Genomic DNA, 18,255 nt, shown 5'->3' on the forward strand with positions numbered 1-18,255 from the left:
AGTCTAAAAGAACACTAAGGTACTAAAGTCAGGGAGAGTAAAAATGTGGATTGCAAAGACAATCTTAATTTGCCCCCTTCTGTGCACCATTGCAATTTAGTCTGCTATAATTATACAGAAAATGCAAAGTAATCTTGAAGATCAGACCAGGCATGTAACAAGAGCAGATGCAGAGGGCTGAGGTGCTGTGCTCAAGTCCAGTGTCTCAGTCCCCCATGTGATATACCTTAAAGGAGCACGGTGAAAATACAGTAATTAGAATTAACAAGGTGCTTAGAAATGAAAGTGGTGAGCATCACAGCAAGTCCACAAGGGAAATTAATCATTCTGTCTTCAAAAGCAAATTTTAAGCAGCGTGCAATAAATAAAGCCTAAGGGCCACATCTTGAACAATGAGGACAGAACAAAACATTGATCATCGTTATTTAAGTGGGCACCACTGCTCTGCATACTAAGTAAAGCAGGAAGTACCACGAAAATAAAAATTCAGAGCAGCATTCCCACAGACCTCAGTGCCAGATGCCTGTTCAACATTTAACAACTACAGAGTTTCAAATCAGGCTCCCAGACAATGAAGAACCCGGATTCGGAGGCCGCGTGTGAAAAGGTGCCATGTACATTAGAGGAGTACTCCGAGACAGTAACAGGAATCAAACTCCTTTCAAGCCTCTGACTTGGGGACACCAAAGCAATGGTATCCCTGAATCCCATGCACTAGATTAAAGACTGCTCTGATGTATTAAGATCAGGGGAGCAGGATGCCCAGGGGAGCTCCACGTTTGCCTACTTCAACTTGTAGATACTCGAATTAGCAACGAAAGTGTTCTTGCCATTTTTAATAGCATGTTTCTAGGCTCTTAGTATGACATTAAGAACCTAAGGTTCCACTTATGGCACCTATGGCACCTAAGTATGAAGTAGCTTACTCCTTTTACTCCTGCACGTTTTCTCCTGGGCTTAGTGGAGAACGTGACAGCAGCACCAGGCCTCTTTTGGGAGAATGGGCCATAGAGGGGAATGAAACAATTCTGAATTTCACAGACTGGATTGCAGAAGAATAATGAGATGTGGGGATCTTTGGCTTTACTCTGGAGCAAATTTCCTCCAAGGATTTCCACCTTCTGCTGTCAATCCACCACATCTTCCCAGTCTCCTCCACCTTGTCCATTCTTGCTGCCACTTTGAGTCCTTGCTCAGTATCCCTTCCTTCTCCATCCCCAAGGCAACTGCTTTGCCTGCTTGCTCCTACTTTCTCCCAGCAACTTATTTTCTTACCTAGTTAGTCCTTGTTATTCAACACTACAATCTAATCCTTTCCTTAAATATGCCTTCTCTCTCAAATATTATCTTGCCAACCTTCTATTCATCTTCCCCACCCTCTTCCATTAGTCCAAACTTCCCTTTTTTTTCTCCTCACTACTTCCCAGCAGTTCCCAGCTCTGGCCTCCTCTGTTGACAGGAACAGGCAACTCCATTCCCTGCCCTTCCTGTGCCCTGAAAGGGACAGGAGCTGGGGACACTCCAGCACCCCAGTCCTGCACTACCATAGGCCAGGGCACCATCACAGGGAAGGTCCAGCTCAGCCCAGTGCTGAAGAACAGTCCTAGGACAGTAAAAGTTCCTGAGAAGTCAAACACTGACTTCTAAGATTCACTCTACTAAATTTAGGCTGCACTCTTCTAAGCCTCCAACTGACTGAATTTTGGCATATTTGGCTGTGACAGAAAGTTGCATGTCCCTGACACAAGCCCCACTTCCCCAGCGTATTTCAAGTCTCGTCTCTAAACTCTTGGGATGAATAAAACCATATAAAGCAGGGATCTGTTGGTATGGCTGACCCCCCATGTTCTCCAGCTCCAACTCAGCAGTGATCTGTTCTGACTAATGCTTAAATTAATGCTGCCTCAGGTAGGCACCCAGTGGCTGTAAGTAGGCATAGATCATATGGGTCTCAAGCATGAGAAGACTTAAATCAATTTGAAGTGACAGGACTGAAATCTAAGATTTTGGAGAGATGAAACCACTTCTATTATTTCGAAGGCAAGCACATCCACAGAACTGCACTAAAATAACCACTCAGCATGAGACAGTCACATCACCCGACACCCAGACCCAGTTTTACAGAGTTAACCTCTGCAAGCTGACACAGCCTTCTTGGGTACCACCATCACACCGAGCACGTACCTGTCAGTGTCGAGGCGCTGCTGGCGGCCGTGGAGGGCGTGGCGGGTCCGGCATCACCTTCCAGCGGCAGCTCGTGCTCCACAGGCTGTTCTGGAATGGGCACCGGCAGCCCCTCCCGCGACTGCACGGTGGATAAGAGCATCCCCTCGGACTGCGGCCTCTTGAGGGCGGCTCCCTCGTCCTCGGCGGAGATGGCAAAGCGGGGCATGTCGAGGAGCCCCGAGCAGCGGCGCCGCACCGTCAGGGGCGGGCTGGAGTCGCTCTCCGTGTGCGAGGACTCGGACATGGACAAGCGCTTACGCAATCTAAGAGAAGAACCAAGACGGAGCCCCCCCGGTTAAACCAGGGGGATAACGAACCTTCACACACCCAAAGCCAATTTAAGGGGAAGTGAGGTAACCAAGCTTCACCACGGGGACTTAAAACAACAAAAAGCTTGGGGCATCACATGAGTTTAGATTTCCAATATATTCCATTGTTAAGCTTCTAAGAAACGAAGGAATAAAACCAAAGAAAAATACAGTACAATGAACATGATACTATAAAATATAAATATTATAAATATTTTATAAATATTTTATATTTATAAAATATTGAAGTGACAGGATTGAAATCTAAGATTTTGGAGAGATAAATATTTTATATTTATAAAATATTATATAAAACATTATATATTATAAATATTAGAAAAATACAATAATTTTATATTTATAAAATATTATAAAAACATTGTATATTATAAATATTAGAAAAATACAATAATACAATATTATAAAAATATTATTAATATTATTATAATTGTATTATGATTATATATTATAAAATCACATTATAAAACGCAAATCATCATCCATGCTCCTTTTGGAATTAGGTGAATTTTTCTTTCAAAGTTGCTGTAAATTTGAAGCCAGGAAGGCCTGATGCAAGATGAAGTGCACCTCAGTCAAGAGTGTAATCTATAAAATGTTTTTGTTTTTAATGGAGTCACACAGACTAGGTCACTGCCACACTTTATGCTCTTTCCAATGCCAAATGTTAGTGTAAAAGCTTTACACTTTAAAAGCAAAAAAATGAGAGATATCCCATTTTTAAGGTAAATTGACAATTATTTCAGTAATGCTAGAAACAAGGTCAGCATTCAAATTCTGGGTATTCATATATTTTACTGACTTTTTTTATTAGAGCACAAGATTTTTGGAGCATATTCTGAACTTTTGAAACTTTGAACTTTCCTAATGGTTTCTCTACTTTGTAACAAATGGTAAAAGTCTGGCAATACCAGACTTTGGATTAATTTAAGAAAAAAACTGATGTGGGTACCTCTCTGATGTAAGTGGTCTTTCCACAAAGGAAACCTGTACTTAAGGTTAGAACACCTTTAAATTCATTAAAAGTATTTGCTATAAATTCAGAAGATGTTAGCACTTAACTAGATACATTTAAGGACTGTATCACTTCCACACATTCATTTTTAGCTATTCTATTCCAGGCTTCTCCTGTGAAAATACAACATATCCACCTAAGAGTGGTCATAGGAATTTTTGGCACAGGTTGGCCTTTCTTTAGATGCTGTGAGAAACCAGAAGACTTAGTTCTACAGGACTTACATTTCAGGAGACCCAATCACCCAGCTGCGGTCTCGGCTCTTCAGGCCACCAAGGCTGTCCAGTCTGTCGTCCTTCTCTTCGCTCAGGCTCCGTTTAGTTGGTGGTGGAGTCTTCCTCTCCTCGTGGATGGACAGACGTTCCATGCTGCTGTACACCTGTGCATAGGAAAAGATCCCTCTGTACAGGGAAAACAAACCCACAAGGCCTTTTCTGATCAAGGGGCAAAAATCTCTTCTCAAAATGGAAGGTGCTCTCTGAAAGCATGAACTTGGTAACGTTCTTTGACCAAATAACACAGTGCAGATGTGACATGCTCGAGGTGTGCCAGGGAGAAAAGGCAAAATGCAAGCCTCAGGAGCATTAAACATGCTTTTCTACAATAGCACCCAACGTCTCTCCTCTGAAAACACAATAGAAATACTAAAACTTTTGGAAATTACTTGATTTTTTTTGTTTTGTTTTAATGATTCTCAAATCTAAGAGGAACTACTGCTGAAAAGACAGCTCCAAAACTCTTGAGGGCTGGCATCTGGATCTTGAAATCTTACAATACAAATTCACTTCAGTGATAGGCATCATGCTCATGACCCCATTTCATTATCATCAGTCTATCAGCATTGCCCCAAGCTTATTTCAGAACAAAAAAGTTCTGCCCTCCTCAAGGAATGTACTATAAGGCTGACAGCTTAATGAAAGTGCCTTTCTTGGTTTTACAGCCGTCTTTAAATAATTAAATGATTAAGCAAAAAAAATCCATCCTTTTAAAACTACACTTGACTGTGGACCTAATTTACATAAGAAGAGATTAATGAAAATAATGTTATTAAAAATTCAGAGCATCAACAAGATAACTATTAATAAATCATATGGCTGAATTGTCAGACAAGAATTTCAAAATATAATGAGCCTTTTATGCCTCCCACATTACAAATGCTGTATAATTTTCCAGGTCTTAAAAAAAATTCATTAAAAGTGAACTTTTTCTCTTTGTGGCAAAAACACTGAACCCTAAAGAAAAGCTTCAGTCTAACAAATGAATAATACTCATGGTGAGAAAAGGTAGATGAAAGAAACCCCTACGTACTCATAAGAACTTTTTCAAAACACCAGCTAATCCTCAGGTCCAATTCTAAACATACTTTTGATGATGCAAATCAGGAGCAACTCCATAAAATTAAGAGTAACTGTTATTTAAACCACTGTAGCCTGGTTGAGGACAAAGAAGAACAAACTAGTCCTTAAAAACTTACTTCAGTAGTGGAAAAACTGGAGGAACTGTCATGAAAAAATGAAATATCTTTCAGAGCTCCTAAGTAAAATTCCTACTCCCATCTCACTAAGAGGGAAATACAACTCATAGCCTTAAAACAGCATTTCTTCTCCCTTCTCCCCCTCCCAGACATACTGTGTTTTATCCAAGCTAACAGTGGAGTTGTACTATTTTAAAATGTCTGTAATTACAATTTTTTATTTCAGAACACCTGAGTATGAATGAGAGGCCTGTACAGCCCTGAATCCAGAACGTGTGGTTACAAGGGACCTCCTCAGGGCTTCCTGCCCATTTCCCCACCTCAGAGCAGAACTCACTCTCTTCTAACACCCGACCGATGTTTCCCCAACTTGTTCTTAAAAATCACCAGAGATGGAAACTCTACAAATTCCCCAGGCAACGTGTGCCAGCACTTAGTTATTGTTCAGTATCGGAAGCTTTTTCTTACCATTTACCCTATACCTCATTTGCACCCATCATTTCATATCAGTTCTGGGTAGAACAGGAAGACTGATGTACTCCTTTCCTTCCAGCAGTTATGTATGGTTAGGTTTTGTGTTTTAGATCTCAGGTCATTCTTGTTGCTTTCCTCTGGACTCCCTTTTACTGGTCCATGCTTATTTTTAAGAACATTGCCCAGAACAGGCCAGAAAACCCCAGCTATGGCCTTCCTACTGCTAAACCCAGTATGGAAACTGCCTTTTCCTTCAATAATTTGGCACATGTAACTCATGAGGCACTATATGCCCAGAACCTGCTCTTTGAAATAGTCACCCTGCCTTTTGTTTCTCAGGCTGTATTTTGAGACAATGAACAGCAGTAGAGATGTAAACTTCACCCTTGTTCTTACCCCCTTTGATTTTAAATCATTATTCCAAATGTCAGAATCCATTTTCATCCCAATACCATCTTGTCACCTACTGGAAGACCCTTTCAGAATGACACTGTTCAAAGCAAATAAGCTTTGGATACTCCCTGTGCCAGCATCCAAGTCATTAGTAAATCAAACTGTATCAGAAGCAGAAGAGACCTCTGCAGTACCCTGCGTATTGTTGAAACATTAGGAAATACAAATGTCATTCTCCAATTACTCTGGTACTCACCTTCTAATAGGCCTCCAACTACCACAGAATAAACACCACACAGGTTTTCTCTTTCCTCAGGGAATACATGCTGTGCAATTCCACATACTACCCATATGATTAAAATCTACTCCACACAAAGCAACGGAACCGTGTTCCTCTCTAGATTTTTTCCTTTCATCAAGTCAGCACGCTCCTACCTTACTGAACCTCGGTGAGCATGAGGAGAACTGCCGAATTTCCACGTGATCATCATCATTAGTGTCCTCCTCTTCCTCCGAATCCAGGTGTTGGTACCGTTCTGAACGGGCTGGGAAGCAGACACGGCACGTTGCGTCAGTGCAGGGAGTGTTGATAACTCACACCTCAAGCATTCCTACTGGTCTACTTAAGGAACTTCAAATGTTCATACACCACAAAGGGTATTTTCCTTAATACTGAAACATACCCAGCCAGTTTTGCTCATCCTGTGCAATTACCAGTGAATATCTCCTTGGCACTGAATTTATCTTATACCATCAGTTGTATTACATTCTGAAAGCAGCTGATACTCAGAAGCTGCCTCGTCCTGCAGACCCTTCATAGGAGGGATATTTCTTCCCTACAGCAAACAATCATATAGAAGGACACATGGAAACAATTCACTGTGCCACTTTCCAATAAACAGCTTTTTGATTGTACAAAGTCTGTCCTGCATACATACATACGAGCCCACTTTAAAAAATAAAAATATTTACCCCCAAAAAATATTTCCTCTTCTCCCTCCTACAACTAGAAAAAGGATTAGATTTTGTGAAAGAAAATGGGCAAGCAGCCAATATGCAAAGCTATTTTTAATGCAAAAATCTAAACTGCCTCCAAAGAGATTTTGTGCTTTGAGATTTGCAGCACTGGATTTCTAAGCCAGCCACACCGGATTTTGTAGGGTGGGCGTTAATAAGTTTGGCTACAGAAAGCTGATAGCTACACTGAGCCAAATCTGAGGCAACATATCAGCCAGAAAGCTACTTTTATAAATTCTAAATTTTTTTGCATTAGGGTTCATAACAGCAACACCAATTCTTATCAGTGTCTTTGTGAGATATTTCCTGACGTGAGAATTCCAGCCTTTATAAAGGACTCACATCAAAGTCACCCCAACAACCTGCTGAGCATTCCTGGGCACATGGAGGGTTTACCATCATTCCCTATTTGACAGACCAGTGATTTGCAGCCCTGAACACAACGTGGTGCTTTTACCCACCAGCATCTGCTCATGGCTGCTCTACTGGGCCTCTCCCAGTTGTTGGCCCAAATCTGAGTGGACCAGAGCTCAAGTTTCCATGTCCAGTAAGTCCAGTTAGTGGTGGGAACACCCCACCACCTTGGTTTCTACCTATATGTTGTACCAGTACAACCTCAACAGGTGTAAAACCCACCTTTGCCCCCTCTGCACAGCTTGACTCAAATTGGTCTCTGCAGCAACCACACAGAGATGTCTCAATCCTTCTCTCTCTCCCATCCTACCTCTCCATCCAACCCCTTACCTAAAAGCCCCTTCCCCAAACTGGAAGAGCACTGTCTAAATGGGATCACTGTTCTTGCAGAGTGGCTGCAGGCAGGCTGCTCCCTCCTTCCCTTTTCCCCCAGCAAAGTGCAGGAGCTGAGCAAAAATGTGCTTCATACAAACTCAACCAGTCTCATGGCCCAAGGATGGAAGAGATTCCATTGAAGTAGAGCAGAAATCTCCATAGCTCAGGGAACTGAAATAGCCCAGTATCATCCTGTTCTGCAGATGGAGTAGGGAAAAGATCCCCTGTCCCAGTGACAAGTCCAAACCCTCTCCACCTGCTCAGCTCCTCCAGTCAAATGAGAAAACCTAGGGAGCAGAGGCTCTGGGAACAGAGAGATCTCCATCCCTCCCATGACACTCCTCCCTTCTCTCCCAAGAGCACTGACTCTGTCTGCTGCTTATCTTGAAATACCAGGAATCTGACACAGCACTGATACCATGGCAGTTCCCAGACATTTATACACACCAGACAGACACTTCACTTCATATCACATTAGAGTTAATAATACTAAAGTGATATACTTGCAGTGAAAATAATTTAAAATACTTTAATTCTCTTAAGAATTTTTCCCTACATACTTGTCTTCAAGGTTTAGGGTTTGTTTTGGGTTTTTTTAAAAACATTTTTTGGCTGAAAACAGGTCACTAGGGAAAGATCATATTGCTCAAAAACTCAAGGAATTTGGATTTACCAAATGCTTTGGAAGAAATGTAATAAACCCAGCATGACAACGGCAGCACCTCTCCCCACAGGGCCATGGCTGGCAGGACTACAGGCACCAGTGAAAGGCCAACTGACTTCAGCAGCAACATTTTTTCATTTAAAATTAATTTTCCTTCAAAGAAACCTTACTTGGCATTCAACAGAAACTTTTTAAGGCAATTTCCATCAATGGTTTTATTCAATTTCTAACAATGACTTATCTCTAGCAATTTCAAAAATGAAATATGCACAAGAAATACGATGCCATTTAGGCTAAATCTTTAGTCTTACTGTCAAAATAGCTTGTGTCATCCTCAGATTCCAACTGTGGGATGAATTCAGCTTTCTGCCGAAGTAATCCATTCCAGTCCAAATCTTTAAAGAACCGATGCTGTTTCACTTCAAAGGCACTACCTGAAATAAGCACCTTTTATTGCAGAGTATTTCTTTCAGCATTTGCATAACATGAAAAACAAACCCTAAAAATATCAAGAGCCTAAGAGAATGTACTCGAGTACACTTAAGTCACGCATTTTCCAGGAATTTTGAGAAACAACTTATCCTTTTACCAAAGTGGTCATGCAGGATAAAATCTGAACAAGATTTCCTCCTTCCCACCTCCTTTTCCTGTTTAACAACAACACATGACTAAACTGGGTGGAAGACAGCATCTGCTATTTATATTCCACAGAAAGTTGGAAGACTTAGAATGATTAACATCTTAATTTAAAGTTTCCAAATTCTAAATCTCATCTTGTTCATAACTGAATACAGAGAGAAAACTCAGAGAGGTACTTAGCATATGAGTGACTCCACTGTTGTGAATAAACTCATTCATATGCTTAGAACAAGGCAAGGCCTTACAAATCTTCTTGAATTAGTATCTTTTTGTTATTAACCTCAGAAGCTTGGGTACCCAGAAGGAAAAACTAAAGACTGTCTACCAGTATGTGCATTTTTTTCCAAATGAAATTAATATTCATAAAAGATGTTACTGTCTTTTTTAAAAAGAGAAGAAAGAGCAGAGGAAAAGAGATAAAAGGTTTGCTGAGTGCCAGTGGCACTACAACACACCAAGTGAAACAGCAGCCTCAGCATTACAGGTATATAAGAAATCAAAGAAATCAGTCCATCAACTCATTTTATAAGGCAAGAAACTACATCTTTTCCATGACAGCAACATCTTTCAAGTACATGGATTTTAAGTAGAGAAGAACATGTGAAAACCATCTGATAGCATTATTAATTCATGATCTATTCATCACCCTTGTGTGCACGTGTGCTAAGTCTGCTGAATACATGTGCCTCTTGGAATTTCATATATATATATATATATGAAATATATATATATGGGGGATATATATATATGACATATATGTGGGGGGTGTATATATATGTGTGTATGTATATATATATATATATATGGGTTTTCTCCTTAAAGTCTAGTTTCAAATTGAAAATCCCAAATTAAATCAAACTAATCAAATCAATGAAAGACGAGCTGTGCTGTGAAGCCATAGCATTACACAGATTATTTTAAAACAAGGGTGTATCTAGAGATTATTTATGGTTATTTACTATGAGGAAACAAGAAGTGTTGGCTTGTAAAACTTTAAATCTGACCTTATAATACAGAAAGACTGACATACAGATCTGGCTTAGCCAAAAAGTTTATCAGACTTTGCTGTGTGTTTGGAGAACTCTACAGTACAGGCCCCTAGGAATGGGAAAGTTTTCATTTATTTTATTATACCCAGGAATCCACATCCATGGTGGGGATTAAGCCCCTAGTCAAAGAGAATTTCAAAGAAATCTGATTATACACTGCTCAAATGGAGATACACCCCTCAAGCCTATAATGGAACAGCACAAATCAGAGAAGTTATGTTGCCAAGCTGACAGTGCCCCTCTCGTTTCCCAAACTAGACAGCAATATCTGTCTGATTCATGAACATTTGACACTAATTCTCAGAGCTTCATCACACAAGATTCATTGAATCCAGTATAAACTGTGCCCCAGCTCTAGATGAGCATTTTTCAGCACTGGTGTGTGTGCATCACTGGCAAGGTAACTGCTTCTCCTGCTTCTGGCCACTTTCCTACACGCACAAGGATCGTACCTGTTCCCATTCTTTCCAGAGGATTTTGTCGGAGAAGCTTAGAAATGAGGTCCTGGGCATCTGGTGGCAGTGCATCATCACCTTCTGGCCAGGCAATTTCATCTAGGGACAAAAAGAGACTTGACATTTTCTACCAGCTTCCTGACTAATTTGAATAACCATTCACATCCCTCTAATGCAAAGTGCAGCGTTCAGAACTGCCCCAGGAGCGTAAATACCTTGAATTCAGCAGCTTGCATACTTAATATAATTCAGGCATTGACATTTTCCAAAATGCATAAAATTTAGCATCAGTTAAAGCTGCTGTCAATCCAAGCAGTGCTTGTGGAGAAAAAAAAAAAGCATTAAGGACTCTATTAATAAAGTATGAAATGGGACTTCCATGACAACCCATAAACAATGACAGTGACAATACTGTGGCTGTATCTCGTGCCCGCACATTCCACAGCTGTTATACTTGGAACAGAGAGAACAATTCACAGGTAATGATTTCATGCATCATATTTAGTTCTTTGCTGAAATTTGCTTTTTACAGAGGACATTTGCCAAGTGTGTTAAAAATTTACGGTTTCAGAAAGCATTTCCAGTAGGAAATGTTTTCACTGGCATATTCACTGAGTGAACACACGAAGCAATCATCACAAAGCAAGAAGGAGATAGGTTTTAAAAGCCACAAGACGTGAAGGTAACAAGTACAACAGCTTCAATGTATTGTACTCAGAATTTCCTTTTATTTCATTTATACAAAATTACTAATTGACTGGCTTTTGGACCTACAGAAACAATAATCAAAATCAGACTGAATTAGACCAGTTGGTGGCTGCTCCTTTCACATTCTCCATCAAAGAATGGAGAATGGAGAATGAACTTAAATAGAGAATTAACTTAAAGTTAAAAGACAGAACAGAAAAATCCTCAAATATTTTTCCTCAGTCCCATAAGGATTTGTATGACTCCCACACCATGCACAGTGACAGAACTATGTACCAAGATGTTAAGCAACTCATCAACTTCTCATAGCTGAAATCAGATGGATGCTACTTTGACCCAGAAAGTTAGAAATACTAAAAATTAAACCCCATTATTTTATACCTGCTCCTTCCTGACTAAACCGTGGACCCTCGATATTTTCAAGGTTTTACTTCACAGCACACCTTGAAACCCCTTCAGAGCCAGAGCAGTAATATGTACATACCACTGATCACTTGTCCAAACAGCTCTTCAGGTGTGTCCCCAAAGAAAGGAACGCAGCCAACCAGAAACTCATACAGGATAATTCCCATGGCCCACCAGTCCACGGGCTTCCCATAGCCCTGGCGCAGGATCACTTCTGGTGCAATGTATTCTGGAGTCCCACAGACCTCAAGAGAAACATGCAAGAAAGCCATAAATTTACAAATTGCCAAATTCATGTCAAAGCTTACTTCTGTGCTTTTTTTTTTTTTTCTTTCCCCCCTCAGAGCTTTACAAGGAAGTTATTAATGTTTTGCCACTAACCACTTTATGCTGTGAACTACTTCCATGGAGCAAGAGCCTGTATTTGAAGGACACACTACCTGCCTGCACAGAAATAACACCACATGAAATGAAATGCTCCTAGTGTGGACGTGCCAGCTAAATAGTTCTTTGGTGCATGTAAAGTAAAGCATATGGGAAAAATGCATATTCTGTGTGTTTAGGTCTGTCTGCTTGATGGATGTCTGCTGGCACAGCAACAGCTATCAGGAACTGAGTTTTGACAAACCTCTCACATTTCTGTGCTAGCAGAATTTAGTTTCACAGATGCAGAATTAGCAGCACAGCATGATTACACACTTCAGCCTTAAACTTGGGAGGTACAGCTGGCATGGACAACAGCTAAGGAAATCACATTGGAAGATCTAAGTTGCCTGGGGCTTAGAAGCAGCAACAAGAATAACAAAATAGTTGTAAAAAAATACAACACTGCAAAGTGCGAGACCGTGATCTAGTGACCAAAGACAATTCTGTTAGAAAAAGCATCCTTATTCAGAAGCAAAGGAAGACAGTAACCCAGGATCATTATGAATTAACACTTGGCACAGCTAAAAAAGAAAAACTCAGCTCAGATCTCAGGTGTTTTCAGAGGAGTGAAGTATTTTTTAATCCCATTATACAAGGCACTGGTGAGCCTGCATCCAGAACAGTTTCTGTCAGCTGTGCCCAGGAAACATCAACTCAAACTTAAAGAGGTACATGGAAGAGCTCTTCATTCATCAAAGGAAAATCTGTCGTGTTAGCTGGAACAACTTAGCTGGTTAAGCCTAGCAAAATGAAGGCTAAGGAGAAAAATGACCCTTAGTAAATATCATGGGGATAAAAATCAATGTCTAAGCTATGAGACAAAATTACAAGAAACATATAGAAACTTGCCATGAACTTTCTAAGCACCAGAAGGGGGAGATCGTGGAACAACCTTTCAGCAAAACACACGTTACATCCCTAAACCAAATTCTGTTTACACCCAAACTGCTGCCTGGGCCACCCTTTCAAAATCCTAAAGTAAGAGCTAAAGTGCATCACTCCAAAACAAGAAACTGAAGTAACAAACAATAACAATTTATGCACAAACATTAGAATGGACTTACATCTTTTCCTCCCATTCTACAACACGCAGCACAGCGTGGAGGCAGAGGAGTGCTACAAACTCTGATTCCATCCCAAGACAGAATGCTACATCTGATCCCACATCAATGGACAAAATTTTTCAGCTTACCTGCTTGTCCAGGAATTCCCTGGTATCCTTCTCAATGTGTCCCTCATAAAGATTGGTTGTAAGACTCATTAACCCAATTTTGGACAGTCCAAAGTCTGTTAGTTTAATGTGACCCATGGAAGTTATCAGGAGACTAGAAGAAAGAGAAGTAAAATAATCCAACACTCAATTAATTGTTTCCTAAAAGCAATTTAAAAAAACAGAAGAACATGAGGTAGTGCTAAGATCTCAGTGTTACATCCCTATTAAACACCTAGAAGAAATTTCCTATGCAACTGAGAGCAGCCAAGGCAACTAGGAATGAGACTACCTTCTGCCATAATTTCATCAGTGCAGCAACAGCTTTGAGATAATATCTAAATACATTCTTCCCACCCTTTCTCAGTGCCTATCTGGTTCTACATCAGTAGCAAGAGACTCCACAAAATCTCCTACATGTGAGATGCCACTGAAGACCTACCCTGTCTCGTCACCTACAGAGAAAGCCCCTGAAGGATTAGCTCTGTCCTTCCACCTTCTGAGGGGGCTAAAGACTTACTTATCAGGTTTTAGGTCACGGTGCACAATCCCATAATTGTGTAGGTACTCCAAAGCCAGAACAGTCTCAGCAAAATACATCCTTGCCATATCAACAGGTAGGGCACCAATGTTCTTGAGAAGCGTAGCACAATCACCTCCTAGAAAAAGAGTGGCACAGGTGGCACAGTGAAATGGCAGATATCAGGAAGAAAAAACAGCTATGGGTCTGCAAAACTAGATTAGACTAAGTTTTCTAAAGGCTGTATCTCTCAACCCTCTTAGTATGAATTCTGAATCTCTTTCTACACTCCATCTTGAACTCAAACCAAATACTAAAATCTTAGGAGAACTGAGATCCATGTGTGTTGGGCTGGCCTGCACAAGGACTGTACAGATGCCATTTGCAAACTGTAAGCAAGCCTTGAAGAAAGGGCAGCTCATGACTGCTTGGCCTCTCTATAAATTCCTTTGCTTCCCACCACCAGGCTATTACTATCAATATAGAAATATACAGTTACTGATACAGTAACACAGTGAAATATGATGTGTATATATATTATATATACTAGCATAGCAATATTCAAATATAATATAGTAATAGACTACTTCTGATATGCAAGCTTCTTAAAGTAGTAAGTAAACACCTCTACGACTCCTAACTGGCTCTCCCAACACATGCAGAGGCAGCCATCCCTTTGGACACAGTGGCAGACATGGAAATAAGCCTGTGGACCCCTGATTCAGGTTCCTTAAGGAACATTGGCCACACATTTCATTTGACCTTCATCACTACTTGTGAAGAGGAATTATTATTAAAATTTTCTATTGTCAATACCTCTGGTTTCATTCCACTAATTTATCTGAAAGAGCACTGATACAATAACTATAAGCTTATTTCTCATCCAGCCAAGCAAGTGAGGCATAAGAAATTAATCCTATCCACCAGTGGAAAAATATTGCTTACAATAAGATATAGTGATAAAACAAAATCAAATTATATTCCAAAGGATAAGCAAAACAAAAAAAAGAAAAACCCAACCCCAGCATAAAATAGCAGTTTATTTTTTAAAAGGCTGCTAAAGAACAAAGACTATGTTTCTCAAAATGCCTTTTTCTAACTGCAATGCCAAGCAAACATATTATGGATCTTGCCGTGCCATCCCATAGGAGAGCAGGAGGATTTCTTTCCAGTGAGGACTGGAAAGTTCATGCTGACTTCTGACCTCAGCAGCTTTCTACATGTGGCTTTATGTTTGCTCAGCTCCACTGCAGCCATGTTGGATCAGTCACAGGGATTCACACTGTGCAGCCATCCCATCTAAGGACCCTCGGCCGGCGTGGGCAGCGACAGCCGTACCTTCCACGTACTCCATAACCATGCACAGGTGCCGCTTGGTCTCAAAGGAGCAGAACATGCTGACCACAAAGGGGTTCTCGGCAAACGTCAGGATATCTCTCTCCACAAAGGCCTGCTGGATCTGGTTTCTCAGGATTAGGTTCTGCTTGTTGATCTTCTTCATGGCAAAACGCTGACGGGTGGTCTTGTGCCGCACCAAATACACCGCCCTGGAAAACAACGCGCCAAGAGGAAAAGTTCCAGTTTCAGTTCAAGCTGGTTTGTCGTGCTTTTAGGTTTGGAGTTCTTTGTGGTTTTGTTGGGTTTTTTTTTAAACAAGGACTGTAACTGTTTTGAATGGATCTTAACAGAGTTATCCATGACTCCATAAAGTCCCATTTCAGTGGCAAGCTTCCCTAGAAAAGAAGGAGCCCCATGATGCTTCCTTCCCAAAGCTACTCTGCCTTCCTGACTAAAGCAACATTTTTGCTGATGTGCCTAACAAGGAGATATTTCAAACACAAATGTCACAAACTTCCTTAAGCATCATTGCAGAGAAACATGTATTTCTCAACACTACAGTCACCATTTCTCTTTAAAAAGTTGTCAAAAACGTATGGAATCAGCACAATTTCTTTCCAAGCTCCATAAAATTAATTTGATGCAGCACTGTCACTGGGGAATTCCTTCAGTAAAGTATCTCTTACATTTCTATCATTTGCAGATCATTAGATTCCTGCACATTAATAATACAGTTTGCAAATAAAATTTTCATCCAGTTTGCCTGCCTTATTGAATCAGTACTTGTTTCCTTTTCTCTGGAGTACATTACATTTAACATGGCATTGTGCCTCACCAGCAGCTGACTAAAAAATACACCCAGGATGAAGACAGACGTAACAGCTTCTCTCTCCCCTTTTACAAAGTTACATGGGGCTTGTGCAGAAATATGACTGAAAAGATAAAATCTTCTTGTCTAATAATATGGCTCTTCAACATGCTCTGTTGTGTCTTCACTGACTAAAAACATCCTTACACTTTTTCCACATATAATTTTTAAAAAGTGAGTGGATGTTAACTAAGCACCCACTTCCACAAAACACTCAAGCACATGCTCAGATTTTGTTGTTATGACTTTCTGAGTATCACTGCTTTTCAGTAACAGCCTAATGACCTCACTGGTAAGGATTTACGAACTGCAAAGAGTAAGGAACTGTCTTTTAAAATTCTGGATAGGTTTGTATGAGCAGTTAAAGTTTTAGCTGACTGAATTCATAGTTGATTCTTCAATGGACAATAAAATCTAATGGTTTTTTTGAGCTCCTCACAGTAGATTTTCCCCAGTGTAATTCTAGCATTTCAAGTGCTCACAAACAGCTACATGTGTTATACATACAATCTGGAAGAATGGAAAAGCATAAACTACTTCTTCTTCAATATTCCTGCTGTTTCAATCAATCATCAATAATATTTGCAGGTACAGAATCTTACCCTCACTCATTTAGCCTTTAACAAAATACAAGTCAGAGAACTTAACAAGACAGCATGAAAGGAACTACACACTGCCTTGATAAGCAGTAAACAAACTGCTGCAAAGTAATTTTATGAGTCATGGAACTACAATTTTTTTACTATTACTTATGAAATCTCACAATAAACTAAGAGGCAACATTTTCCCTAGAGACAATGTTTAGGGAAGATGTTTTTGTCATCTCAAGCTAAGATGCTGAAGTGTCTATATTTTACCCACTTGTCACACAGAAATAGTGCAGAAATAGTTAATGGAAAACTAGGCTTGATGTATCAGCCAGGAAGGGCTTCAGAGAACTTGTGCCAAAGAGGGACAAGAAAGCTTGTCCCTGAAAGCTTTAATGTAGGGCAACTAATTTTTACAAAAGATTCCTGAGCTGCAGACTGTGTCAGTTCAGCACAATGCAAGGACTTCACAGCCAGGAACTATGCCCAGGTACAGGAGCTGTTGTCTAAGAAACCCCAGGAACCTGAAAGAAATGGCATCTCCCAGAAGAATGCAGAAGATATGATGAGTGTGGAACCTCTGTAAGACCCGAGCAAAATTAATTTATGCTTTGGACCCAACAAAACGCAGGCATTTGTCAAACTTTGCTACAACCCTTCGCTGGGTAGGACAACAATAGCATTTTCTTCTGATGGAAAGTCTAAAAGCCTTACCCATAAGCACCATTACTGATCAGTTTAATAGTTTCAAACTCTTCTTCAGATGGAGTTTTCTTTGACTGGACAGAGGCCCCACGGCTCTGGGGAAACACAACAAGGAAATGGAAATCAGGAGCAGGAATGACTTCATTCTATATATTTTTTTTTCCTTTTCTTCTTTAAGTACCATTAACTCCAACTCAATCCATTTCTAAACTTCTGGAGTCCTCAGCTTTAGGACAACTGCCTGTATCCTTAGAGTGCTTGCAGATTCCCTCCACAATTATTAGCACAAAAAGTCAGTGGGCTATAAGATTCAGGCCCCTCCTCAATATTACATTAAAAAAAACCAATAAAATGAACAACTAGGATACCTAGCAAGTTACACAATTGAATTTTTCCAGTGCTTTTTATTTAAGTCAACTCTCTTCCATACGCATCACATTGCACAAATGTAGATATAAAGAATTCCTCCAGATGATTTTTATTTGTAAAAATAAAATTTAAAAAAAAAAATCAAGAAAACTTGGTGATAATGCCTGTTTGCATCTTTTAAGCATTTCACCACCACTGTGTAAAGATTTCCACATTTTTATGAGTGCATATTCTAGTTGTAATATGTGCTTTTAAATGTCAGCACTTTTTTTTTTAATTAAAATTACTCTGCATTATAATTAATTCTTTACTGTAGACTACTTCTTTTCATAGAAAAAAAAAAGTGCTAGACAGAGTGAGTGTATTATTGCTTTACCTCGACTGAATCATCTGTCTCAGGAGTGTCTGGGCTGTCATAGCTATTCAGCTGGGCCATTTCTGAAAAGAAAGAGGAAAGATTACTCCTAATGATCTCAATCAAACAGTATTCTCTTTGTTTATACAAGAAAAACAAGATTTTAAGAGGTGCTAGTAGATGATGAAGGACATTCTTCCCCTCTGTAAAAAGTCACCCCAATTATACAGCGATAACCTTTAA

At 40.0% G+C, this 18,255-nt stretch overlaps 1 protein-coding gene across 12 annotated transcripts in view; it reads right to left on the bottom strand.

The window, feature by feature from the left end:
* Nucleotides 1–18,255, bottom strand: part of MAST2 (microtubule associated serine/threonine kinase 2) — a 192,289-nt gene that overhangs the window by 12,324 nt on the left and 161,710 nt on the right. For all 12 annotated transcript variants that reach the window (XM_064665343.1, XM_064665345.1, XM_064665342.1 and 9 more), the window contains 11 exons: nt 18,034–18,095; nt 17,298–17,383; nt 15,129–15,337; nt 13,791–13,929; nt 13,253–13,385; nt 11,714–11,879; nt 10,519–10,620; nt 8,690–8,812; nt 6,344–6,453; nt 3,792–3,946; nt 2,185–2,489 (listed from right to left, as the gene is read on the bottom strand). In XM_064665343.1, coding sequence (XP_064521413.1) covers nt 2,185–2,489; nt 3,792–3,946; nt 6,344–6,453; nt 8,690–8,812; nt 10,519–10,620; nt 11,714–11,879; nt 13,253–13,385; nt 13,791–13,929; nt 15,129–15,337; nt 17,298–17,383; nt 18,034–18,095 — 1,590 coding nt within the window. The remainder of the gene's footprint in view (nt 1–2,184; nt 2,490–3,791; nt 3,947–6,343; nt 6,454–8,689; nt 8,813–10,518; nt 10,621–11,713; nt 11,880–13,252; nt 13,386–13,790; nt 13,930–15,128; nt 15,338–17,297; nt 17,384–18,033; nt 18,096–18,255) is intronic.

This window comes from Pseudopipra pipra, chromosome 9, assembly GCF_036250125.1.
Source record: "Pseudopipra pipra isolate bDixPip1 chromosome 9, bDixPip1.hap1, whole genome shotgun sequence".
Lineage (NCBI taxonomy): Eukaryota > Metazoa > Chordata > Aves > Passeriformes > Pipridae > Pseudopipra > Pseudopipra pipra.